Source organism: Pseudophryne corroboree, chromosome 1 (assembly GCF_028390025.1).
Source record: "Pseudophryne corroboree isolate aPseCor3 chromosome 1, aPseCor3.hap2, whole genome shotgun sequence".
Taxonomy (NCBI): Eukaryota; Metazoa; Chordata; class Amphibia; order Anura; family Myobatrachidae; genus Pseudophryne; species Pseudophryne corroboree.
Genome location: NC_086444.1, coordinates 253,127,550 through 253,154,971, shown reverse-complemented (window position 1 = coordinate 253,154,971; position 27,422 = coordinate 253,127,550). Strand labels below are relative to the sequence as shown.

At 44.9% G+C, this 27,422-nt stretch overlaps 1 protein-coding gene across 3 annotated transcripts in view; it reads left to right on the top strand.

The window, feature by feature from the left end:
• LOX (lysyl oxidase) overlaps positions 1-27,422 on the top strand; it is a 93,894-nt gene that overhangs the window by 7,936 nt on the left and 58,536 nt on the right. For 2 of the 3 annotated variants that reach the window (XM_063964206.1, XM_063964207.1), the window contains exon 2: positions 6,425-6,533. In XM_063964206.1, coding sequence (XP_063820276.1) covers positions 6,425-6,533 — 109 coding nt within the window. Of the gene's footprint in view, positions 1-1,786; positions 2,454-6,424; positions 6,534-27,422 lie in introns of those variants that run through there. The other variant, XM_063964208.1, reaches the window with a different exon arrangement.

The following is a 27,422-nucleotide window of genomic DNA, read 5'->3' as shown; positions in this document are numbered from 1 at the left end:
TTTCCTAAATATGCTCTAGTAATTCCTATTCACCATCCAGTTATATAAATCTTATCCAACCAAGTTTATACCAATCTTATTATAATCCTCTCCATTAATCCAGATCTCTAGTAACACCATATTGCTCATTATTCTTTACCTTCACCCTCCTGCCAGTTTCTGATTTTAATAGTCTCTACTCTTCTACCCATATTCCCCCCAACCCATGCTGCTTGCCCTGCCACCTCCTCACTGAAGTATAGCCTGTCCCTACTGAGTATCATTTGGCCAGTTCTTCATCAAACCAATCTTCCCACTTGAATTTCAGCCACACATTAACCTTCGTAAACTCCTGCTCTTTTACAGGTAAAGCACCTGGAACATGTAGTATTTCAGATAATAATACCTTTTTACCTGAAATCATTTTATTCCTTTTCACCTAACTGCTAACTTCTACGTGGGCCGACTATTGTCAAACAAACAAAAAACAACCCTCTGATTTTCTGACCAGCAAACGGATCTTAATTTGTGTTTGTAATAGTTGGCGTATGAATATCATTCTGTGTCTTTTGGTTTCCTGCAGTTTTTCAATAAAGAAGCATGCAACACTCACTGTGTTCTGGTTACATGAAAACCCTTATTGAAATCTAAGTCACAGACTTAACATTTACCAGGGAAAGGTCTGTCTGACAGGCGCAGCCAATTCAAACCTAAGGCCAATATTTACCATCTTAGTAACAATACACAGAGGCTAGCACCTCAGTCTATAGCGGAACTAGGGAAGAGAGAACATCACAGGTTATCATATTATAGCACAGACACCACATTATCGGACCCTAGTATGGCAGATAAGTTATGTAAATTCCAAAACACTGCATTTATTATTAGTATACCTCTGCATAGTCCACTGGAATCCGTAAGCGAAAGCTATATCATGTGATATACCTGTATTTATATAGCCCATTCTCTAGTAGAAATAAATCAACAGTATTCTGCTATTCTGCTATGAAAAAGGCAGAGTATTATGTTAAAGTATATATATATATATATATATATATACACACACACACACGCATGCACGCACGCACGCACGCACACACACACACACACACACACACACACACACACACTCTTTCCTTGCAGTATGATTCCAGACAGATGTGTCTGCATATGGCCTTGTTGCTCCATGATTATCCCCAGGATGACCTGTTTGCAGTTTGCTGTTCTCACCTTTGAATCTGGAGATGTGCCCTTCACAGTGTGCATTCTGGAGTCTCACTAGGCATGCTGGTGTGTGTTCAGCCGCATAGGCAGATCTGGAAGATATGTCAAGTCACACATTCTCACTCTGTAATCTGAATAAATAACATGAGGGCAGTCAGCCAGAAAACTTTCTTTTTTATGTTTAAAAAACCATGGAAACTTTAAATCCCCCATCCACACTTAGCAGACCACTCCTAGCAATAATGAAGAACTGTGTTTCCTATTTACATTACAGGGCTGTGCTGATTGCAGGTCAGATACATGGATTCCACTTCATTCCTGGCACTTGCATTTTCTATAACTTCTAGTTTAAAGGGGTGGTCTGGTAACCTTACTCCCAATCCCCTTCCCCTTTTCTCGTAACCAGCACCAGCAAAATATTAGAAATATGAGAGCTCTCCCTTCTCTCTCTCAGCTAACATTTTTACTGCTACCTAATATATATAGGTGACAAGCCTCCTCTCTGATCTTTCACATTTCAACTCTTCTACCTCGTTTTATATGCTGTATTATCCTAGCATTAGTTAATCTTTAATTGATCAATATGGTTTGCTCACTGGGTGGTATGCTTTTATTGCAGTTCTTTGTGTACTTTTATTGTACTTTTGAAGGGAGCTGTCAAAACTATATAAATCCCAATGGTCGTAGTGCTTTTTGGAGACATAGGATACAATGGCAAAACAGTGGGAAGGTTCACAGCCTGCTCAGTCAAGGTTCTCAGTACCGGGTTCCAAGGAGGAGAGAATCTGTGAGTAATGCACACCGCAGTTCTACGCTTTTACTTAGCACTACAAATCACACTAACATTACCCTGCCAGACAGTGGAAGGCCACCGTCTTCTAATCCTGATAGCAACTCAAATAGGGGCTTACAGCATACAAACACGCAAAGTCCAAGGGCTGACCAGCTTTGGTTCCAGGCATCAAGACTAAGGAACCCTGGAGATGGTGCTACAGGAAGACAAAGGAGCAGAGAAGATGGCAGTACAGAGAGACAACAAAGTACACTTCATCCACTGAGTGGTCAACAATCCCAGAGACAGAATGCCACTGCAAGCAATAGAGCTGGACCGGATATAATGCAAGCAGATGATCCATACAACCCCTATAAATACAGTGAAGAAACCTATTACAACTATTTTGATACCTATGAAAGGCGCAGAACAAGCCAAAGACAGAGACCAGGCTATGGTACACGTTACTTCCAGTATGGTAAGATAGAACAACATGGTGTATGGATAGATACAGTATGTCAATGTCACTTACATATCCAGTCTTGTACCATGAAGAAATATAATTTTCTATATAGTAAGAAGATTTAACCCATAGCAGTCCATGTAGCTGTTCCCATAGGTGTAAGCTGCTACTATAAAATATTTTGTTTTCTATATGGATGGTTACAGTAATAGAAAATGTACCCCCATTGTATATAGTGCATGACAATGTGACAACATATTATTGTATAACAGGCATACAAAGGATATCATATAAGAAAGATCCCAAATACTTATTTCAATTGTGTTATGGTAAAAAAAATATAAATTTATGATATCATTATCTAGATTTCTACACTGAATGGTTGTTTTGCAAATTAAAAGTACAGGTACTGTAGCTATTAAAATAACCTATTATTCCCAACATGATACTTTCACCATGGTAACAGTTATGCAAATGACCAAAGGACTAGGCAAAGGCTACCAGACAATACTGAGCAGATCACCGTTGTGTATTATGTTTCATAGAGAACTCTGGCTGAAGTATCCTGTTGGAATGTACATGCTTTCTCAGGTTACAAATAAATGTAGTCATTTAAGTGCATTTACTATTTTGTGACCGTGTACTAGTACAGTTAACTACAGATGATTTTTTATCTATTGCCCGAATAGCTAACACATCAAAAAGTTGCAGTTGCAATGTCTTAAAAAGTAGGATTGATGTGTGTAGTTTAATATCAGCAGTAATAGAAAGCATTGCTGTGTTTACCATAAACACTGTGAAGTATAACTATATATATATATACAATATGTGTGAATATATATATGTATATATATATATATATATATATATATACACACACACATTCAAATATATTAGAATATAGCACCTATTAATTAGTATATGTCACTACTTAACAAAACAAAAAAAAGCGAAAAAAGAAGAAGCCTTGGGGGAAAATCTACATCATTAAAGACTATTCTAGAAACTACTATAAAGTGAGTATGCCACCATTAAGTGCGTTTAACACTAATTACATTTAATATCAGCATGGAATTCTGTGCTCAAGTTCTGACATGTTTTGACAGCAACAAACTAATTAAGCTGCAAAGAGAAGTGTCATGCAGTATATAGCAATAATGTAAGATATGTGTTAGATTTCCCTGCCATTGTTTCATTTATTAATGTACATGCTCATTCCTTTGATCGTATAGTTGATTAGAGAAGTTGCAGAAAGCAGATACTGTTATTTTATCTGTAAGGAAGAATGTGTGAGGGAGTTTCTCCATTCAGACTGTCAGTGTGTCCAGAATGTGTTTTCATAGGGACTAGACAACTTAAATGATTTGCTTGGCTACAGTACATCTGGAAGAGAATTGTTATTAGAAGATCTGTATAGCTACTTTTCTGCTATTTCCTTGAGCTGCTTGGCCAACCTTGTATATATTCTGCATCTGTCATTGTGCCATATTCATTGGTAAGGATACAGATGGTGTGGTACAGGCATAAGCTGGCAGCAATTCCTAACTCAGTGGATGCACAGCAGAGAGGCAAGGGTTCCCCAACCAGACACAGACAATGGGGGAGACAAAACATATGCAAAAGCCATCTAAATGTTATAATACAGGACGTGAGGCAGCACACTTTGCATCTAATCTGTAGAAAAGGACATTTCTTATACAAATCATGATGCACCATGTAATGGGCCGGATTCAGAGGTGAATACAATGCTGATGTTTGTGCAAATGGGCATTTTTTTCTACTGAGCATGCATCTGAGTCACACTGTGCATGTGCCAAGATGAATTAGAGTTGCTCACATTGAGGATTTGTATGCAAAGTGACTGACCATCAGGGGGCAATGGTGGGCAGTAACAGGGTGGGGTGGTGACTCTAATGCAGGTGTGTTGTGACCATTTCGGGGACATGTCACAGTCTGTGACTGCAATCTCATACATACTTATAGAGTACATTTATTATACATGACGTGATGTACAGCGCTATGTGCCTGATCTGCATGGCCTCCACTTCCTCTGGGGTTGCCCCTTCTCCTCACACTAGAGGTTCCAAGCAGCTATCAGCATCTGATCATTTCTCTGATATCATGGAGGAAGGAATAGAATTAATGTTACATGTTGCATAATATTAATAAATGTATGTGTTATAATACAGTCAACTGAGGGCACTAACATGTGGCATATCATGACCAGGGGATACTATAATATGGCATAATGTGAACTGATGCCACTGTAATGTGCCATAATGTGAACTGTGGGGACTTCACTGTGACATCATTTGATCTGAGGTCACTACAATGTGCCATAATGTAAACTGAAGGGCACTATAATGTGGCATAGTGTGAACTAGGGCACTGTGTGGCATAATGTGAAATAGGTACATACTAGTATATTATGAAATAAGGCACTACTATGGGGTACAAAATGAACTAGGGCACTACTATGGAGCATAAAATTAACTAGGACACTACTATGGGACATAAAATAAACTAGGGCACTACTATGGGACATAAAACGAACTAGGGCACTACTATGGGGCATAAAATTAATTAGGGCACTACTATAGGACATAAAATGAACTAGGGCACACTACTATGGGACATAAAATGATCTAGGGCACTACTATGGGGCATAAAATGATCTAGGGCACTACTATGGGGCATAAAATGATCTAGGGCTTACTGTGGGGCATACAATGGAAAGGGGTGTCACTAAAAGCATTTGGTGCCTCTTCAAAATATTGCTTGGGGCCCACATAATTCCAGCCTGTCATATGGTGAAAATGAAAAGTTCACCTCTGTATGTGGCTCAGTAAAAATCAACCTTGCTTTACCCACAGAGCCACATAGTCCATTCATGTGACCAGGGGTTAAAGTGAGCCGGAACGGGGCGGAACTGCGTTCTGTCAGTTCCACTTGGAGACGGAAGCTACTGGGGGCATTACTACTTGGGGCAAACTACATGAGACAAACCTACAGGGGCGCATTACTACTGAGGGCATAACTACAGGGGCACATTACTACTGGGGGCATAACTACAGGGGCACATTACTACTGGGGGCATAACTTCTGGGGTGCATTGCTACTGGTGGTATAACTACAGGGGCATTACTACTGGGGGCATAACAACAGGGGCTAAACTAATGGGGGCATTACTACTTGGCACAAACTACATGGCGCTAAACTACAGGGGCGCATTACTACTGGGGGCATAACTACAGGGGCATTACTATTGGGGCATAACTACAGGGGCATTACTAGGGGCAAACTACTGGGGGCAAACTACATGGGGCTAAATTACAGGGATGCATTGCTACTAGGGGCATAACTACAGGGGCGCCTTACTACTGGGGGCATTACTACTGGGGGCATTACTACATGGGGCAAACTACATGGGGCTAAACTACATGGGCTAAACGACTGGGGCATTACTACAGGTGACATTACTACTGGGGGCAATACTACACAGGGGCATTACCATTAAGGGCATTACTAATGGGGGCACTAATAATGAGGGCATTGTAAAGGGGGCACTTTATAAGGGGCATCACTCCTGGGGACATAAGGGGCACTACTACTGGGGGCATTGCATAAGGGGCACCACTACTATGGGCTCTATATAAGGGGCACTACCACTGTGGGCACTACCGGTACAGTGGACATTGCATAAGGAGCACTACTACTGTGGGCATTGTAAAAGGGGTGCTACTGCTGTGGGCATTGTGTATTACGGGGTGCTACTACTGTCGGCATTATGTGTATTGGGGGTGCTACTACTGTGGGCATTATTACTATTGTGTGACCACGCCCCTTTCTTTTTTAGAACATGAGTTCCACCACCTCTCTAGAACCACTTTAAGCACTGCATGTGACTGACTACTCATTCAGCCCAGTGTTCATCTACTTCAGCAATGTAATACTGAATTGCCTTCTGCCTTCTTCTATATCTTTAGGTCTCCCAGACTTGGTTCCAGATCCCTACTATATCCAGGCATCCATTTATGTGCAGAAAATGTCCATGTACAGCCTGAGGTGCGCTGCTGAGGAGAACTGTTTGGCGAGGTCAGTCTGATTTTGTTTCTCATATGTACTGCGCACAGTTTCTGAAAAAGTACAAAAGATTTTCTGCATGTTGATTACTCCACAGTGTACAGAAGTTATGAGAGGGGAAAAAAAAAATCTTAATTTCCATTATTTAAAGGCTACATTATATTTACTCTACTTTGAGCATACCTCTAAATCCACATAGAAGACTCTTAATAAGCACACAAAGCTTTCCTGCTTTATTATTTGAATTTTATTCATGTTTTTATTATTACAATTTATTTACATCTTTTACTAATATGATAGATAGGTCAAATCTGGGTTTCCATCCCACTGTTCATGCACGAACCAGCAATACGTGCCGACATTTTGGAGGTGCAGGGGGCGTGGCACAGTGATTAGAGATGAGCGCCTGAAATTTTTCGGGTTTTGTGTTTTGGTTTTGGGTTCGGTTCCGCGGCCGTGTTTTGGGTTCGAACGCGTTTTGGCAAAACCTCACCGAATTTTTTTTGTCGGATTCGGGTGTGTTTTGGATTCGGGTGTTTTTTCAAAAAACACTAAAAAACAGCTTAAATCATAGAATTTGGGGGTCATTTTGATCCCAAAGTATTATTAACCTCAAAAACCATAATTTACACTCATTTTCAGTCTATTCTGAATACCTCACACCTCACAATATTATTTTTAGTCCTAAAATTTGCACCGAGGTCGCTGTGTGAGTAAGATAAGCGACCCTAGTGGCCGACACAAACACCGGGCCCATCTAGGAGTGGCACTGCAGTGTCACGCAGGATGTCCCTTCCAAAAAACCCTCCCCAAACAGCACATGACGCAAAGAAAAAAAGAGGCGCAAAGAGGTAGCTGTGTGAGTAAGATTAGCGACCCTAGTGGCCGACACAAACACCGGGCCCATCTAGGAGTGGCACTGCAATGTCACGCAGGATGGCCCTTCCAAAAAACCCTCCCCAAACAGCACATGACGCAAAGAAAAAAAGAGGCGCAATGAGGTAGCTGTGTGAGTAAGATTAGCGACCCTAGTGGCCGACACAAACACCGGGCCCATCTAGGAGTGGCACTGCAGTGTCACGCAGGATGTCCCTTCCAAAAAACCCTCCCCAAACAGCACATGACGCAAAGAAAAAAAGAGGCGCAATGAGGTAGCTGTGTGAGTAAGATTAGCGACCCTAGTGGCCGACACAAACACCGGGCCCATCTAGGAGTGGCACTGCAGTGTCACGCAGGATGTCCCTTCCAAAAAACCCTCCCCAAACAGCACATGACGCAAAGAAAAAAAGAGGCGCAATGAGGTAGCTGACTGTGTGAGTAAGATTAGCGACCCTAGTGGCCGACACAAACACCGGGCCCATCTAGGAGTGGCACTGCAGTGTCACGCAGGATGTCCCTTCCAAAAAACCCTCCCCAATCAGCACATGATGCAAAGAAAAAGAAAAGAAAAAAGAGGTGCAAGATGGAATTGTCCTTGGGCCCTCCCACCCACCCTTATGTTGTATAAACAAAACAGGACATGCACACTTTAACCAACCCATCATTTCAGTGACAGGGTCTGCCACACGACTGTGACTGATATGACGGGTTGGTTTTGACCCCCCCCAAAAAAAGAAGCAATTAATCTCTCCTTGCACAAACTGGCTCTACAGAGGCAAGATGTCCACCTCATCTTCACCCTCCGATATATCACCGTGTACATCCCCCTCCTCACAGATTATCAATTCGTCCCCACTGGAATCCACCATCTCAGCTCCCTGTGTACTTTGTGGAGGCAATTGCTGCTGGTCAATGTCTCCGCGGAGGAATTGATTATAATTCATTTTAATGAACATCATCTTCTCCACATTTTCTGGATGTAACCTCGTACGCCGATTGCTGACAAGGTGAGCGGCGGCACTAAACACTCTTTCGGAGTACACACTTGTGGGAGGGCAACTTAGGTAGAATAAAGCCAGTTTGTGCAAGGGCCTCCAAATTGCCTCTTTTTCCTGCCAGTATAAGTACGGACTGTGTGACGTGCCTACTTGGATGCGGTCACTCATATAATCCTCCACCATTCTATCAATGTTGAGAGAATCATATGCAGTGACAGTAGACGACATGTCCGTAATCGTTGTCAGGTCCTTCAGTCCGGACCAGATGTCAGCATCAGCAGTCGCTCCAGACTGCCCTGCATCACCGCCAGCGGGTGGGCTCGGAATTCTGAGCCTTTTCCTCGCACCCCCAGTTGCGGGAGAATGTGAAGGAGGAGATGTTGACAGGTCGCGTTCCGCTTGACTTGACAATTTTGTCACCAGCAGGTCTTTCAACCCCAGCAGACTTGTGTCTGCCGGAAAGAGAGATCCAAGGTAGGCTTTAAATCTAGGATCGAGCACGGTGGCCAAAATGTAGTGCTCTGATTTCAACAGATTGACCACCCGTGAATCCTTGTTAAGCGAATTAAGGGCTGCATCCACAAGTCCCACATGCCTAGCGGAATCGCTCCCTTTTAGCTCCTTCTTCAATGCCTCCAGCTTCTTCTGCAAAAGCCTGATGAGGGGAATGACCTGACTCAGGCTGGCAGTGTCTGAACTGACTTCACGTGTGGCAAGTTCAAAGGGCATCAGAACCTTGCACAATGTTGAAATCATTCTCCACTGCACTTGAGACAGGTGCATTCCACCTCCTATATCGTGCTCAATTGTATAGGCTTGAATGGCCTTTTGCTGCTCCTCCAACCTCTGAAGCATATAGAGGGTTGAATTCCACCTCGTTACCACTTCTTGCTTCAGATGATGGCAGGGCAGGTTCAGTAGTTTTTGGTGGTGCTCCAGTCTTCTGTACGTGGTGCCTGTACGCCGAAAGTGTCCCGCAATTCTTCTGGCCACCGACAGCATCTCTTGCACGCCCCTGTCGTTTTTTAAAAAATTCTGCACCACCAAATTCAAGGTATGTGCAAAACATGGGACGTGCTGGAATTTGCCCATATTTAATGCACACACAATATTGCTGGCGTTGTCCGATGCCACAAATCCACAGGAGAGTCCAATTGGGGTAAGCCATTCCGCGATGATCTTCCTCAGTTGCCGTAAGAGGTTTTCAGCTGTGTGCGTATTCTGGAAAGCGGTGATACAAAGCGTAGCCTGCCTAGGAAAGAGTTGGCGTTTGCGAGATGCTGCTACTGGTGCCGCCGCTGCTGTTCTTGCGGCGGGAGTCCATACATCTACCCAGTGGGCTGTCACAGTCATATAGTCCTGACCCTGCCCTGCTCCACTTGTCCACATGTCCGTGGTTAAGTGGACATTGGGTACAACTGCATTTTTTAGGACACTGGTGAGTCTTTTTCTGACGTCCGTGTACATTCTCGGTATCGCCTGCCTAGAGAAGTGGAACCTAGATGGTATTTGGTAACGGGGGCACACTGCCTCAATAAATTGTCTAGTTCCCTGTGAACTAACGGCGGATACCGGACGCACGTCTAACACCAACATAGTTGTCAAGGCCTCAGTTATCCGCTTTGCAGTAGGATGACTGCTGTGATATTTCATCTTCCTCGCAAAGGACTGTTGAACAGTCAATTGCTTACTGGAAGTAGTACAAGTGGGCTTACGACTTCCCCTCTGGGATGACCATCGACTCCCAGCGGCAACAACAGCAGCGCCAGCAGCAGTAGGCGTTACACGCAAGGATGCATCGGAGGAATCCCAGGCAGGAGAGGACTCGTCAGAATTGCCAGTGACATGGCCTGCAGGACTATTGGCATTCCTGGGGAAGGAGGAAATTGACACTGAGGGAGTTGGTGGGGTGGTTTGCGTGAGCTTGGTTACAAGAGGAAGGGATTTACTGGTCAGTGGACTGCTTCCGCTGTCACCCAAAGTTTTTGAACTTGTCACTGACTTATTATGAATGCGCTGCAGGTGACGTATAAGGGAGGATGTTCCGAGGTGGTTAACGTCCTTACCCCTACTTATTACAGCTTGACAAAGGGAACACACGGCTTGACACCTGTTGTCCGCATTTCTGGTGAAATACCTCCACACCGAAGAGCTGATTTTTTTGGTATTTTCACCTGGCATGTCAACGGCCATATTCCTCCCACGGACAACAGGTGTCTCCCCGGGTGCCTGACTTAAACAAACCACCTCACCATCAGAATCCTCCTGGTCAATTTCCTCCCCAGCGCCAGAAACACCCATATCCTCCTCATCCTGGTGTACTTCAACACTGACATCTTCAATCTGATTATCAGGAACTGGACTGCGGGTGCTCCTTCCAGCACTTGCAGGGGGCGTGCAAATGGTGGAAGGCGCATGCTCTTCACGTCCAGTGTTGGGAAGGTCAGGCATCGCAACCGACACAATTGGACTCTCCTTGTGGATTTGGGATTTCGAAGAATGCACAGTTCTTTGCTGTGCTGCTTTTGCCAGCTTGAGTCTTTTCATTTTTCTAGCGAGAGGCTGAGTGCTTCCATCCTCATGTGAAGCTGAACCACTAGCCATGAACATAGGCCAGGGCCTCAGCCGTTCCTTGCCACTCCGTGTGGTAAATGGCATATTGGCAAGTTTACGCTTCTCCGACGACAATTTTATTTTAGGTTTTGGAGTCCTTTTTTTTCTGATATTTGGTGTTTTGGATTTGACATGCTCTGTACTATGACATTGGGCATCGGCCTTGGCAGACGACGTTGCTGGCATTTCATCGTCTCGGCCATGACTAGTGGCAGCAGCTTCAGCACGAGGTGGAAGTGGATCTTGATCTTTCCCTAATTTTGGAACCTCAACATTTTTGTTCTCCATATTTTAATAGGCACAACTAAAAGGCACCTCAGGTAAACAATGGAGATGGATACTAGTATACAATTATGGACTGCCTGCCGACTGCAGACACAGAGGTAGCCACAGCCGTGAACTACCGTACTGTACTGTGTCTGCAGCTAATATAGACTGGTTGATAAAGAGAAGATGTCTATGTAACTATGTATGTATAAAGAAGACTGAAAAAAATCCACGGTTAGGTGGTATACAATTATGGACGGACTGCCTGCCGAGTGCAGACACAGAGGTAGCCACAGCCGTGAACTACCGTACTGTACTGTGTCTGCAGCTAATATAGACTGGTTGATAAAGAGAAGATGTCTATGTAACTATGTATGTATAAAGAAGAATGAAAAAAAACCACGGTTAGGTGGTATACAATTATGGACGGACTGCCTGCCGAGTGCAGACACAGAGGTAGCCACAGCCGTGAACTACCGTACTGTACTGTGTCTGCAGCTAATATAGACTGGTTGATAAAGAGAAGATGTCTATGTAACTATGTATGTATAAAGAAGAATGAAAAAAATCCACGGTTAGGTGGTATTACAATTATGGACGGACTGCCTGCCGAGTGCAGAGACACAGAGGTAGCCACAGCCGTGAACTACCGTACTGTGTCTGCTGCGACTGGATGATAAATGATATAAAAAATATATATATATCACTACTGCAGCCGGACAGGTATATATTATATATTATATAATGACGGACCTGCTGGACACTGTCTGTCAGCAGAATGAGTTTTATTTTTATAGAATAAAAAAAAAAAAACACACAAGTGAAGTCACACGACGAGTGTTTAACTTTTTCAGGCAATCACAATATAAGTATACTACTAACTATACTGGTGGTCAGTGTGGTCAGGTCACTGGTCAGTCACACTGGCAGTGGCACTCCTGCAGCAAAAGTGTGCACTGTTTAATTTTAATATAATATGTACTCCTGGCTCCTGCTATAACCTATAACTGGCACTGCAGTAGTGCTCCCCAGTCTCCCCCACAATTATAAGCTGTGTGAGCTGAGCAGTCAGACAGATATATAATATATATAGATGATGCAGCACACTGGCCTGAGCCTGAGCAGTGCACACAGATATGGTATGTGACTGACTGAGTCACTGTGTGTATCGCTTTTTTCAGGCAGAGAACGGATATATTAAATAAACTGCACTGTGTGTCTGGTGGTCACTCACTATATAATATATTATGTACTCCTGGCTCCTGCTATAACCTATAACTGGCACTGCAGTAGTGCTCCCCAGTCTCCCCCACAATTATAAGCTGTGTGAGCTGAGCAGTCAGACAGATATATATAATATTATATATAGATAATAGATGATGCAGCACACTGGCCTGAGCCTGAGCAGTGCACACAGATATGGTATGTGACTGACTGAGTCACTGTGTGTATCGCTTTTTTCAGGCAGAGAACGGATATATTAAATAAACTGCACTGTGTGTCTGGTGGTCACTCACTATATAATATATTATGTACTCCTGGCTCCTGCTATAACCTATAACTGGCACTGCAGTAGTGCTCCCCAGTCTCCCCCACAATTATAAGCTGTGTGAGCTGAGCAGTCAGACAGATATATATAATATTATATATAGATAATAGATGATGCAGCACACTGGCCTGAGCCTGAGCAGTGCACACAGATATGGTATGTGACTGAGTCACTGTGTGCTGTGTATCGCTTTTTTCAGGCAGAGAACGGATTATAAAGTAAACTGCACTGTCCTCACTAGTAAACTCTCTCCACTCAGTCTCTACACTTCTACAGTAACAGTACTCCTCCTAGTCAGCTCCAGTAAATCTCTCTCAGTCTCTTATAATCTAAATGGAGAGGACGCCAGCCACGTCCTCTCCCTATCAATCTCAATGCACGTGTGAAAATGGCGGCGACGCGCGGCTCCTTATATAGAATCCGAGTCTCGCGATAGAATCCGAGCCTCGCGAGAATCCGACAGCGTCATGATGACGTTCGGGCGCGCTCGGGTTAACCGAGCAAGGCGGGAAGATCCGAGTCGCTCGGACCCGTGAAAAAAAACATGAAGTTCTGGCGGGTTCGGATTCAGAGAAACCGAACCCGCTCATCTCTAACAGTGATTACATCATCATAGCCACAAATGCTGGAAATGGAATAATTTTAGGTGAGGCTTATTTAAATAAATTCAAATAAAATAAAATATAAGCAGCATTAACATTTGGCAAAGGGTAAGTGAATCCAGTAATTTACATTTTTTAATACTGTGCAGTTCCATTTTTGGATTTAGTGGTACATGTTTAAACCAGTTATGAATTCAGAACAAAGCAGTTAGTGATTTGAATTGCAACATGCAGTATTTCCAGGGTCTGGGAGGCTCTGTGGGTGGGTTAGGCAGCTCCCACCTTCTTTGGGTATTGTATCCTCTTCTGACTTTCAATGGAGGTATGTGGGGTGTCATTTCGTCTCAGACTGTGAGTTTTGTGAAATTACATCCTCTGCTCCCCAGACTGGGAGTGTGGTGTTGGGCTGTGATATTGAGAAACAGCAACCGTTAGCCTCACAGATAAGCTACCTTCTTCCTTGTCAATGGGTGCACAGGTTAATTAAAACACTGGATGAGTGACATAATATCACTCACAAATACCCCTTACACATCGCACAAATAACCCAGTATCGACACGGCATATTGCCGTGTCGAAACGGGTCAGTGTGCGATGTGAAAGCACCTTTGCCGAATTAGCGGGTCGCCTGACCCGGTAATTCAACCCGGTTAAAAAGAAGGGTTATTACCGGGTTGAATACCGGGTCAGGCGCAGTGTGAATGGGAGCCGTTTCGATGCGACACGGCTCCCATTCACAGCATAGGGAGAGGCGGCGCAGGAGATGAGCTTATCTCCCAGCGTTGCCTCCACCCCCGCCCCTGCTGCGCCCCCCGCTGCTATGGCAACCAACCCGGTATATTGCCGGGTCGGAAAGCCAGCAGAGAAGATCAAATGCCGGATCCCAACCGGTAAGGACACGTTTTTCTTACCAGGTGGGATCCGGCATTTGCGATCTGAAAGCGGCATTAGTGTTTTAAGCACCCCCTAACCATTGGCACCAAAGATCACCATGTAGGTTGGACTAACTGTAGTCCCCTTCCTGCATATTCCCTCATCTGTAGCACTATTTCACACCACTCACCTTTTCTTAGATTTGAGGTGCAATACGGTTTGTGACCACATTGTTTAAAAAGAAATCACAGGGGCTCTGTTCTTGCTGTATCAACTAACAAAAATAAACAGTGGACTTTTAGTTCATGTTTTGATCAATGCTTTTAAGCCTGCAGCCCCCAACAAGGGACCCCACTATACTGCAGGTCATACTCTATTGCTCAAAATAATTATCAGGAAAATAGCTATCACTTTAGTTCAGGGGCATAGCCAGGATTTTATGGGCCCCATAGCAACAATATGAAGGGGCCCCTATATACAACAGTTAATATATGCCCCACAGTAGTGCCCTAGTTCATTTTGTGAACCATAGTAGTGCCATAGTTAACGTTATCCCCTATAGTAGTGCCCTAATTTATTTTATGAACTATAGTAGTGCCCTACTTCACGTTATGTCGCACCGTAAGGTTGAAAGTACACAGTGTGTAACACAGTACCCCCTCACCCTTCCCCCCCAAATTCACATTATGACATGGGGCAGGATGTAATGACGCCCGAGATTGCTGGAGCTGCGAGATGATGGCTGATCACTGACTTTTTTTTAAAGGGGCAATCACTTGCAAGGCAAAACCATGTCTTGTAAGTGATTACCCCTTTAAAAAAAATCAGAGATCAGCCAGCATCTTGCAGCTCAAGCGATCTCGGGCATCATTACATTCGGCCCATAGTGTCCCCAGTTCATATTATGCCACATTACAGTGCCCCCAGTTTATACTATTAGAGATGAGCGGGTTCGGTTCCTCTGAATCCGAACCCGCCCGAACTTCAGGTTTTTTACACGGGTCCGAGCAGGCTCGGATCTTCCCGCCTTGCTCGGCTAACCCGAGTGCGCCCGAACGTCATCATCACGCTGTCGGATTCTCGCGAGGCTCGGATTCTATCGCGAGACTCGGATTCTATATAAGGAGCCGTGCGTCGCCGCCATTTTCACACGTGCATTGAGAGTCATAGGGAGAGGACGTGGCTGGCGTCCTCTCCATTTAGAGAAGAGAGAGACACAGTATTTTGGGGAGCATTATTAGGAGGAGTACTACTATACTGTATACTACTATACTACTTGCTGCTGAAGTGATATTTTATACTAGATTAGATAATAGATAGTGTGACTGTAAGTGTATTATCTGACTTGTGGGGGAGACACTGACAGTGGGGAGCAGTTAGAGTCTGAGAGCAGGACTCAGGAGTACATATAACGTACAGTGCACACTTTTGCTGCCAGAGTCAGTGCCACACTGCCATTGTTGTGACCACACTGACCACCAGTATAATAATATATTTTGTGATTGTCTGCTTAGGCCTCGGAGTACTAGTTGCAAGTTGCAACGTGACCTGAAGTGACCACCAGTTTAATAATCAATCACCACCAGTTTAATATATATATATATATATATATAATTGTATATAATATATATATATATATATATATATATATATATATATATATATAATATTGTATACCACCTACCCGTGTTTTTTTTTTTTTTCATTCTTCTTTATACATACTACTATAGTAGCTTACTGTAGCAGTCTGCGGTGCTGTGCTGACCTGACAGTGTCCAGCAGGTCCGTCATCAGTCATTACATAATAAATATATATAGTACCTGTCCGGCTGCAGTACTAGTGATATTATATTGATTTCATCTCATTATCAATAATTTATCATCCAGTCTAGACTCTATATTAGCAGCAGACACAGTACGTTAGTCCACGGCTGTAGCTACCTCTGTGTCGGCACTCGGCAGTCCATCCATAATTGTATACCACCTACCCGTGGTTTTTTTTTTCTTTCTTCTTTGTACATACTACTATAGAGTATAGTAGCTTACTGTAGCAGTCTGCGGTGCTGCTGAGCTGACAGTGTCCAGCAGGTCCGTCATCAGTCATCATTACCTAATAAATATATTATCTACCTGTCCGGCTGCAGTACTAGTGATATTATATATACATACATATATATATATTGATTTCATCTCATTATCAATCATCCAGTCTATATTAGCAGCAGACACAGTACGTTAGTCCACGGCTGTAGCTACCTCTGTGTCGGCACTCGGCAGTCCATCCATAATTGTATACCACCTACCCGTGGTTTTTTTTTTTTCTTTCTTCTTTGTACATACTACTATAGTATAGTAGCTTACTGTAGCAGTCTGCGGTGCTGCTGAGCTGACAGTGTCCAGCAGGTCCGTCATCAGTCATCATTACCTAATAAATATATTATCTACCTGTCCGGCTGCAGTACTAGTGATATTATATATACATACATATATATATATTGATTTCATCTCATTATCAATCATCCAGTCTATATTAGCAGCAGACACAGTACGTTAGTCCACGGCTGTAGCTACCTCTGTGTCGGCACTCGGCAGTCCATCCATAATTGTATACCACCTACCCGTGTTTTTTTTTTCTTTCTTTCTTCTTTGTACATACTACTATAGTATAGTAGCTTACTGTAGCAGTCTGCGGTGCTGCTGAGCTGACAGTGTCCAGCAGGTCCGTCATCAGTCATCATTACCTAATAAATATATTATCTACCTGTCCGGCTGCAGTACTAGTGATATTATATATACATACATATATATATATTGATTTCATCTCATTATCAATCATCCAGTCTATATTAGCAGCAGACACAGTACGTTAGTCCACGGCTGTAGCTACCTCTGTGTCGGCACTCGGCAGTCCATCCATAATTGTATACCACCTACCCGTGGTTTTTTTTTTTCTTTCTTCTTTGTACATACTACTAGTATAGTATAGTAGCTTACTGTAGCAGTCTGCGGTGCTGCTGAGCTGACAGTGTCCAGCAGGTCCGTCATCAGTCATCATTACCTAATAAATATATTATCTACCTGTCCGGCTGCAGTACTAGTGATATTATATATACATACATATATATATATTGATTTCATCTCATTATCAATCATCCAGTCTATATTAGCAGCAGACACAGTACGTTAGTCCACGGCTGTAGCTACCTCTGTGTCGGCACTCGGCAGTCCATCCATAATTGTATACCACCTACCCGTGGTTTTTTTTTTCTTTCTTCTTTGTACATACTACTATAGTATAGTAGCTTACTGTAGCAGTCTGCGGTGCTGCTGAGCTGACAGTGTCCAGCTGGTCCGTCATCAGTCATCATTACCTAATAAATATATTATCTACCTGTCCGGCTGCAGTACTAGTGATATTATATATACATACATATATATATATTGATTTCATCTCATTATCATCCAGTCTATATTAGCAGCAGACACAGGCCCTCATTCCGAGTTGTTCGCTCGGTATTTTTCATCGCATCGCAGTGAAAATCCGCTTAGTACGCATGCGCAATGTTCGCACTGCGACTGCGCCAAGTAACTTTACTATGAAGAAAGTATTTTTACTCACGGCTTTTTCTTCGCTCCGGCGATCGTAATGTGATTGACAGGAAATGGGTGTTACTGGGCGGAAACACGGCGTTTCAGGGGCGTGTGGCTGAAAACGCTACCGTTTCCGGAAAAAACGCAGGAGTGGCTTGAGAAACGGTGGGAGTGCCTGGGCGAACGCTGGGTGTGTTTGTGACGTCAACCAGGAACGACAAGCACTGAAATGATCGCACAGGCAGAGTAAGTCTGGAGCTACTCTGAAACTGCTAAGTAGTTAGTAATCGCATTATTGCGAATACATCGGTCGCAATTTTAAGAAGCTAAGATTCACTCCCAGTAGGCGGCGGCTTAGCGTGTGTAACTCTGCTAAATTCGCCTTGCGACCGATCAACTCGGAATGAGGGCCACAGTACGGTAGTCCACGGCTGTAGCTACCTCTGTGTCGGCACTCGGCAGTCCATCCATAAGTATACTAGTATCCATCCATCTCCATTGTTTACCTGAGGTGCCTTTTAGTTGTGCCTATTAAAATATGGAGAACAAAAATGTTGAGGTTCCAAAATTAGGGAAAGATCAAGATCCACTTCCACCTCGTGCTGAAGCTGCTGCCACTAGTCATGGCCGAGACGATGAAATGCCAGCAACGTCGTCTGCCAAGGCCGATGCCCAATGTCATAGTACAGAGCATGTCAAATCCAAAACACCAAATATCAGTAAAAAAAGGACTCCAAAACCTAAAATAAAATTGTCGGAGGAGAAGCGTAAACTTGCCAATATGCCATTTACCACACGGAGTGGCAAGGAATGGCTGAGGCCCTGGCCTATGTTCATGGCTAGTGGTTCAGCTTCACATGAGGATGGAAGCACTCAGCCTCTCGCTAGAAAACTGAAAAGACTCAAGCTGGCAAAAGCACCGCAAAGAACTGTGCGTTCTTCGAAATCCCAAATCCACAAGGAGAGTCCAATTGTGTCGGTTGCGATGCCTGACCTTCCCAACACTGGACGTGAAGAGCATGCGCCTTCCACCATTTGCACGCCCCCTGCAAGTGCTGGAAGGAGCACCCGCAGTCCAGTTCCTGATAGTCAGATTGAAGATGTCAGTGTTGAAGTACACCAGGATGAGGAGGATATGGGTGTTGCTGGCGCTGGGGAGGAAATTGACCAGGAGGATTCTGATGGTGAGGTGGTTTGTTTAAGTCAGGCACCCGGGGAGACACCTGTTGTCCATGGGAGGAATATGGCCGTTGACATGCCTGGTGAAAATACCAAAAAAATCAGCTCTTCAGTGTGGAGGTATTTCAACAGAAAAGCGGACAACAGGTGTCAAGCCGTGTGTTGCCTTTGTCAAGCTGTAATAAGTAGGGGTAAGGACGTTAACCACCTCGGAACATCCTCCCTTATACGTCACCTGCAGCGCATTCATAATAAGTCAGTGACAAGTTCAAAAACTTTGGGCGACAGCGGAAGCAGTCCACTGACCAGTAAATCCCTTCCTCTTGTAACCAAGCTCACGCAAACCACCCCACCAACTCCCTCAGTGTCAATTTCCTCCTTCCCCAGGAATGCCAATAGTCCTGCAGGCCATGTCACTGGCAATTCTGACGAGTCCTCTCCTGCCTGGGATTCCTCCGATGCATCCTTGCGTGTAACGCCTACTGCTGCTGGCGCTGCTGTTGTTGCTGCTGGGAGTCGATGGTCATCCCAGAGGGGAAGTCGTAAGCCCACTTGTACTACTTCCAGTAAGCAATTGACTGTCCAACAGTCCTTTGCGAGGAAGATGAAATATCACAGCAGTCATCCTGCTGCAAAGCGGATAACTGAGGCCTTGACAACTATGTTGGTGTTAGACGTGCGTCCGGTATCCGCCGTTAGTTCACAGGGAACTAGACAATTTATTGAGGCAGTGTGCCCCCGTTACCAAATACCATCTAGGTTCCACTTCTCTAGGCAGGCGATACCGAGAATGTACACGGACGTCAGAAAAAGACTCACCAGTGTCCTAAAAAATGCAGTTGTACCCAATGTCCACTTAACCACGGACATGTGGACAAGTGGAGCAGGGCAGGGTCAGGACTATATGACTGTGACAGCCCACTGGGTAGATGTATGGACTCCCGCCGCAAGAACAGCAGCGGCGGCACCAGTAGCAGCATCTCGCAAACGCCAACTCTTTCCTAGGCAGGCTACGCTTTGTATCACCGCTTTCCAGAATACGCACATAGCTGAAAACCTCTTACGGCAACTGAGGAAGATCATCGCGGAATGGCTTACCCCAATTGGACTCTCCTGTGGATTTGTGGCATCGGACAACGCCAGCAATATTGTGTGTGCATTAAATATGGGCAAATTCCAGCACGTCCCATGTTTTGCACATACCTTGAATTTGGTGGTGCAGAATTTTTTAAAAAACGACAGGGGCGTGCAAGAGATGCTGTCGGTGGCCAGAAGAATTGCGGGACACTTTCGGCGTACAGGCACCACGTACAGAAGACTGGAGCACCACCAAAAACTACTGAACCTGCCCTGCCATCATCTTAAGCAAGAAGTGGTAACGAGGTGAAATTCAACCCTCTGTATGCTTCAGAGGTAGGAGGAGCAGCAAAAGGCCATTCAAGCCTATACAATTGAGCACGATATAGGAGGTGGAATGCACCTGTCTCAAGCGCAGTGGAGAATGATTTCAACGTTGTGCAAGGTTCTGATGCCCTTTGAACTTGCCACACGTGAAGTCAGTTCAGACACTGCCAGCCTGAGTCAGGTCATTCCCCTCATCAGGCTTTTGCAGAAGAAGCTGGAGACATTGAAGGAGGAGCTAACACGGAGCGATTCCGCTAGGCATGTGGGACTTGTGGATGGAGCCCTTAATTCGCTTAACAAGGATTCACGGGTGGTCAATCTGTTGAAATCAGAGCACTACATTTTGGCCACCGTGCTCGATCCTAGATTTAAAGCCTACCTTGGATCTCTCTTTCCGGCAGACACAAGTCTGCTGGGGTTGAAAGACCTGCTGGTGACAAAATTGTCAAGTCAAGCGGAACGCGACCTGTCAACATCTCCTCCTTCACATTCTCCCGCAACTGGGGGTGCGAGGAAAAGGCTCAGAATTCCGAGCCCACCCGCTGGCGGTGATGCAGGGCAGTCTGGAGCGACTGCTGATGCTGACATCTGGTCCGGACTGAAGGACCTGACAACGATTACGGACATGTCGTCTACTGTCACTGCATATGATTCTCTCACCATTGAAAGAATGGTGGAGGATTATATGAGTGACCGCATCCAAGTAGGCACGTCACACAGTCCGTACTTATACTGGCAGGAAAAAGAGGCAATTTGGAGGCCCTTGCACAAACTGGCTTTATTCTACCTAAGTTGCCCTCCCACAAGTGTGTACTCCGAAAGAGTGTTTAGTGCCGCCGCTCACCTTGTCAGCAATCGGCGTACGAGGTTACATCCAGAAAATGTGGAGAAGATGATGTTCATTAAAATTAATTATAATCAATTCCTCCGTGGAGACATTGACCAGCAGCAATTGCCTCCACAAAGTACACAGGGAGCTGAGATGGTGGATTCCAGTGGGGACGAATTGATAATCTGTGAGGAGGGGGATGTACACGGTGATATATCGGAGGATGATGATGAGGTGGACATCTTGCCTCTGTAGAGCCAGTTTGTGCAAGGAGAGATTAATTGCTTCTTTTTTGGTGGGGGTCCAAACCAACCCGTCATTTCAGTCACAGTCGTGTGGCAGACCCTGTCACTGAAATGATGGGTTGGTTAAAGTGTGCATGTCCTGTTTATACAACATAAGGGTGGGTGGGAGGGCCCAAGGACAATTCCATCTTGCACCTCTTTTTTCTTAAATTTTTCTTTGCGTCATGTGCTGTTTGTGGAATGTTTTTTGGAAGGGCCATCCTGCGTGACACTGCAGTGCCACTCCTAGATGGGCCCGGTGTTTGTGTCGGCCACTAGGGTCGCTTATCTTACTCACACAGCTACCTCATTGCGCCTCTTTTTTTCTTTGCGTCATGTGCTGTTTGGGGAGGGTTTTTTGGAAGGGCCATCCTGCGTGACACTGCAGTGCCACTCCTAGATGGGCACGGTGTTTGTGTCGGCCACTAGGGTCGCTTATCTTACTCACACAGCTACCTCATTGCGCCTCTTTTTTTCTTTGCGTCATGTGCTGTTTGGGGAGGGTTTTTTGGAAGGGCCATCCTGCGTGACACTGCAGTGCCACTCCTAGATGGGCACGGTGTTTGTGTCGGCCACTAGGGTCGCTTATCTTACTCACACAGCTACCTCATTGCGCCTCTTTTTTTCTTTGCGTCATGTGCTGTTTGGGGAGGGTTTTTTGGAAGGGCCATCCTGCGTGACACTGCAGTGCCACTCCTAGATGGGCACGGTGTTTGTGTCGGCCACTAGGGTCGCTTATCTTACTCACACAGCTACCTCATTGCGCCTCTTTTTTTCTTTGCGTCATGTGCTGTTTGGGGAGGGTTTTTTGGAAGGGCCATCCTGCGTGACACTGCAGTGCCACTCCTAGATGGGCACGGTGTTTGTGTCGGCCACTAGGGTCGCTTATCTTACTCACACAGCTACCTCATTGCGCCTCTTTTTTTCTTTGCGTCATGTGCTGTTTGGGGAGGGTTTTTTGGAAGGGCCATCCTGCGTGACACTGCAGTGCCACTCCTAGATGGGCACGGTGTTTGTGTCGGCCACTAGGGTCGCTTATCTTACTCACACAGCTACCTCATTGCGCCTCTTTTTTTCTTTGCGTCATGTGCTGTTTGGGGAGGGTTTTTTGGAAGGGCCATCCTGCGTGACACTGCAGTGCCACTCCTAGATGGGCCCGGTGTTTGTGTCGGCCACTAGGGTCGCTTATCTTACTCACACAGCTACCTCATTGCGCCTCTTTTTTTCTTTGCGTCATGTGCTGTTTGGGGAGGGTTTTTTGGAAGGGCCATCCTGCGTGACACTGCAGTGCCACTCCTAGATGGGCCCGGTGTTTGTGTCGGCCACTAGGGTCGCTTATCTTACTCACACAGCTACCTCATTGCGCCTCTTTTTTTCTTTGCGTCATGTGCTGTTTGGGGAGGGTTTTTTGGAAGGGCCATCCTGCGTGACACTGCAGTGCCACTCCTAGATGGGCACGGTGTTTGTGTCGGCCACTAGGGTCGCTTAGCTTAGTCATCCAGCGACCTAGGTGCAAATTTTAGGACTAAAAATAATATTGTGAGGTGTGAGGTATTCAGAATAGACTGAAAATGAGTGGAAATTATGGTTTTTGAGGTTAATAATACTTTGGGATCAAAATGACCCCCAAATTCTATGATTTAAGCTGTTTTTTAGTGTTTTTAAAAAAAAACACCCGAATCCAAAACACACCCGAATCCGACAAAAAAAATTCGGTGAGGTTTTGCCAAAACGCGGTCGAACCCAAAACACGGCCGCGGAACCGAACCCAAAACCAAAACACAAAACCCGAAAAATTTCAAGTGCACATCTCTATATACTATGCCATACTATAGTGCCTCCACTGCATATTGTGCCACATTACAGTGCCCCCAGTTCATATTATGCCACACTATAGTGCCTCCACTGCATATTGTGCCACATTACAGTGCTCCATATTATGTAACATTATAATGCCCCCTAGTTCATTTTATACCACATTACAATGAGTAGGTCCAGGGGAAATCCTAGATATAGTGCAGGCTCCACGGCAAAAGTTTGTAATAACCCCTATGTAACAACCAATGGTAAAAAATGTATATACCACATGTAACTGTGACAGGGAAGGTGGGCCCCTCTCAGCTCTGGGCCCCATAGCAGATGCACCGCCTGCACCTATGGTAGCTACACCCTTGCTTTAGGTATGCTATCTAGTCTAAAGCTCACAGCTTTATATAGGTGAGACAGTTACAAACACACCTGTTGTAAAGGGGATGTAGTTATGTGACCGGCGGTCAGGAGACAGCCGGTCACATTACCACCCTCTACATCCCATACCCTCTCAATTCCGATGGTCGGCATGCTGACCAACAGGAACTATTCCCGCTCATGGGTGCCCATAAAGTGGGTTTACAACCCGCGGCGACTGCAGCAAGCCCTGCTGCACTTGCGCCAACCCCCCCCATCAACATTGCGCTGACGGGTTGTTGGTATGCTGACCGCCGGTCACGCAATACACACCCGTTGTAAAGCACCTAGGAGAACAGCTGACACAAGCTATAATTAAGTTAAAATAGGGTGCATGAGAAAATGTGATCATAAAAATATTAGTTAAAAATTAATCTAATAAACAAAAAGCACTATTCCACGCCACTCAGCTATTCCTGGGGTGCAACACGGTATACATATTTATACAAGTCATGCTCCTTATGTCCCTACTGGAAAAATGGGGGGTGACAATTCTCTTTCTGGCACAGGGCACCAAAAAGTCTAGTTACAGCTCTGTTGGCAGGGAATAAATATTATAAGCAAATGAGAAACCTTGAGTAGATTAGGAAGAGTAAAATAGGTGAAATAGGTGAAAACATATAATAAAGAGAAAACAGAAATTGTGTCCGCTACTAGGAGGACACGTTATTTATTTTTTAAGTAAATTTTGTTTTTCTTTCCATTTAAATAACATTGTCAGGATATGAAATTCCTGCATTCCACCCTTGCAGTAAGCATGGCATGTAATGCAATACATAACACATGCTTGTCATGTTTTACTTCAGCCACTTAGATATATATCTTCAATCAGAGCCTGACCTACTGTAACTTTGTCAGCAAAAGTGAATTTTATTATTCCCTCACTTATGATAGCTGCAAGTAACAGTGCACAAGGATGCAGACCATTGACTGCTGCACTCATTGGAAGCAGTCTTTCTGGACCCACCGCAGCCCAGCACACAGCGGCGTGTGTTGGGCAAGGGAGAAAGACTGCAGTTGACTAGGTAAACAGGGGCGGGGTAATAGGGGAGCACGGACCTGACTCTCTTCATCAAGCTTGGGTAATTAGTGCCTGTCCCCCGCTCCCCATACTTCTTGCTGCTACTGACCATGAGCAATTCCACCCTCAATTGGCATGCAGCCTTTATAGCTATTTCCTGGTGAGTATGCCTGGCCTTCTGAAATCTCCCGTCAATACCATGCCTTGCTCACCAATTTTCTCCCACTGCTCACAGGCTGTTACAATCTGGGAAAGGCCACATCACTTTTTTACCCACATAAAGATTTTTTGCTTTTTAACAAGTAAAACATTACTATCACCAAAATTTTATATGGACAAACAGATAATACAAGGGACAAGAAAACATCAATCTGACTACTCTTAATACCGTTTTCCCAAGTATAATAATTTGCATGCAACTATCTGGGTGGGGATCCTCTGAACAAATACTAACCCCCCTTCCTTCTTGCCCTTTATACTTGGCCCCCTGAGTCCCCCCCAGTGCAGCCAACTTTCCTACTGGTCAGCAGGTCACCTTAAGTTTTAAAATGGAGGCGGGCTCCATTTTCACACTGCTGGCCTGTGGGCTGCCTTGAACCCCTTAAAGCCCAACAGGGACCCACATCTGCCCAACACAGCAATAAGCACAACACTCTATTTTAAACTTGAGCCATGTGATAATGCCTTCAAAGACCAGCGGGTCAATGCATCTGAGACCCTGAGCCATCACTGAGCCAAACTTCTGACACCATGAAAAGTGACCTGACAGCAAAACACAACAGGATGCAGGAGTACTGCAGAAACTTGTGTTTACCAGCAGCAGACATAACCAACATGGCCACTGGGACACTTGCTAAATACAGAGTGGATAGCTGCGATGCAACTTCCACCAACCACAATAGAGCATACATCGGCACAACCTGTCGAGCAGGGTTCCACAGGTAAAGGTTCATTGGGCTCCTCATTGATTTAGAGCAGTGGTACCCAAACTCGGTCCTCAAGGATCCCCAACAGTTCATGTTTCCCAGGTCACCTGGCAGGTGCAGAGGTGTATGCATTACTCAGACACATTATAAAAGATCCACAGGTGGAGCTACTTATTACACTTGCAATTCTGTGAGACCTAGAAAATGTGAACTGTTGGGGGTCCTTGAGTACCAAGATTGGGGACCACTGGTTTAGAGTATTTTGAGTAATATACCCTTTGGACTTGCCTACTCCTCATAATTTTAATTTTGTATTACCTCCTGTATAACTGTAAGCTTTGAGCAAAGTAGGATTTACGTATCCATGCACAGCCTGCAAAGTTACAGTGCATGATGGGAGGTGTAATTTACTGCTCAAATATTGCATACAAAGCTGTGATGTCATTGCAATCTGCCCTCCTCTACCATGATTGCATTTAGTAAAAAGCTACAATTAATTGGGGAAAATATTTTGGAGGTCACAATACTAAAACAAACATACAGATACAGTACTTTGATTGGACAGACATTAGCTTTTTTATTCTATATATTATGTTATCAAACTATAAATATATATATTATCACGCCCACCTCTACACACACAATTGGCAGCCTTACACATACTGCCCACAGTAGTGCTCTTTACACATATTGGCCACAGTAATAGTTGCTTACACATTGGCAACAGTAATAGCTGCTGTCCCCAGTAATAAATCCGGTCCGGTTCATCATTTCGGGGTCCGGACCGTTCCAGTTTTTATCAAATCCCCCAGTATTGCTCCTTACCCATAATGCCCCCAGTATTGCCAGCTATATATAATTCCCCCCAGTAGTGCTAGCTACACATAATGCCCCAGTATATTGCCTGTTACACATAATGCCCCAGTATAGTGCCAGTTACACAATGTCCCCAGTAATGCTCACCACCACCCTGGCCTCGGCTGTTACTGTTGCTTCTAGGCTGCTGGACAATGCTGGGCTGCTGCTGGACAGGGCTGTGGCTGCTTCTGGACAAGGCTGGGCTGTGCTGTGGCTGTGCTGCTTTAGGCCATGTCTGAGTGGAACAGAGTGCAGCGCACACCTCTCCTACTCCGCCCTCACTGAGGCAAGTCTCTGGTAGCCATATGAAATATGGCGCCGACTCATGGGCCAATCAAAGCTCGCAGTCTGACAGCCATCGGAGGGAAATATGGGCTGTATTGGCACAACTCCACCTTTGCTGAGTATGAGGCATGGTCCTAACCTGAAGGAGATTATTTATAAGACCAGTGTGCAGGCTCCGGCATCAAGTGGTGGGACGTTGTTGACAACCAGTAAAGGCTCATTCGTGTTACTGATTAAGAAAGTCCCTGGTGAGTTCACCTTTATTATTAGAATGGATATTATTTGTGCAGTGCTACTCCAGGAGGAGTTCTGGTTCTGCACCCCAGGCAGCTGTGACTAATTGAAGTGTGTGTGCCAAACCTTGGATGGAGATAAAGTATCAGCCAATTAGCTCCTAACTACCTTGTCACATGGTGGGTTTGCAAAATGACAGTTATGGTGCATACGCACGGTGCGACCCGTGCGGCGGCCAATGCTGTTTTTATTGACAACGGAGGCATGAGCCTCCGATATAGAC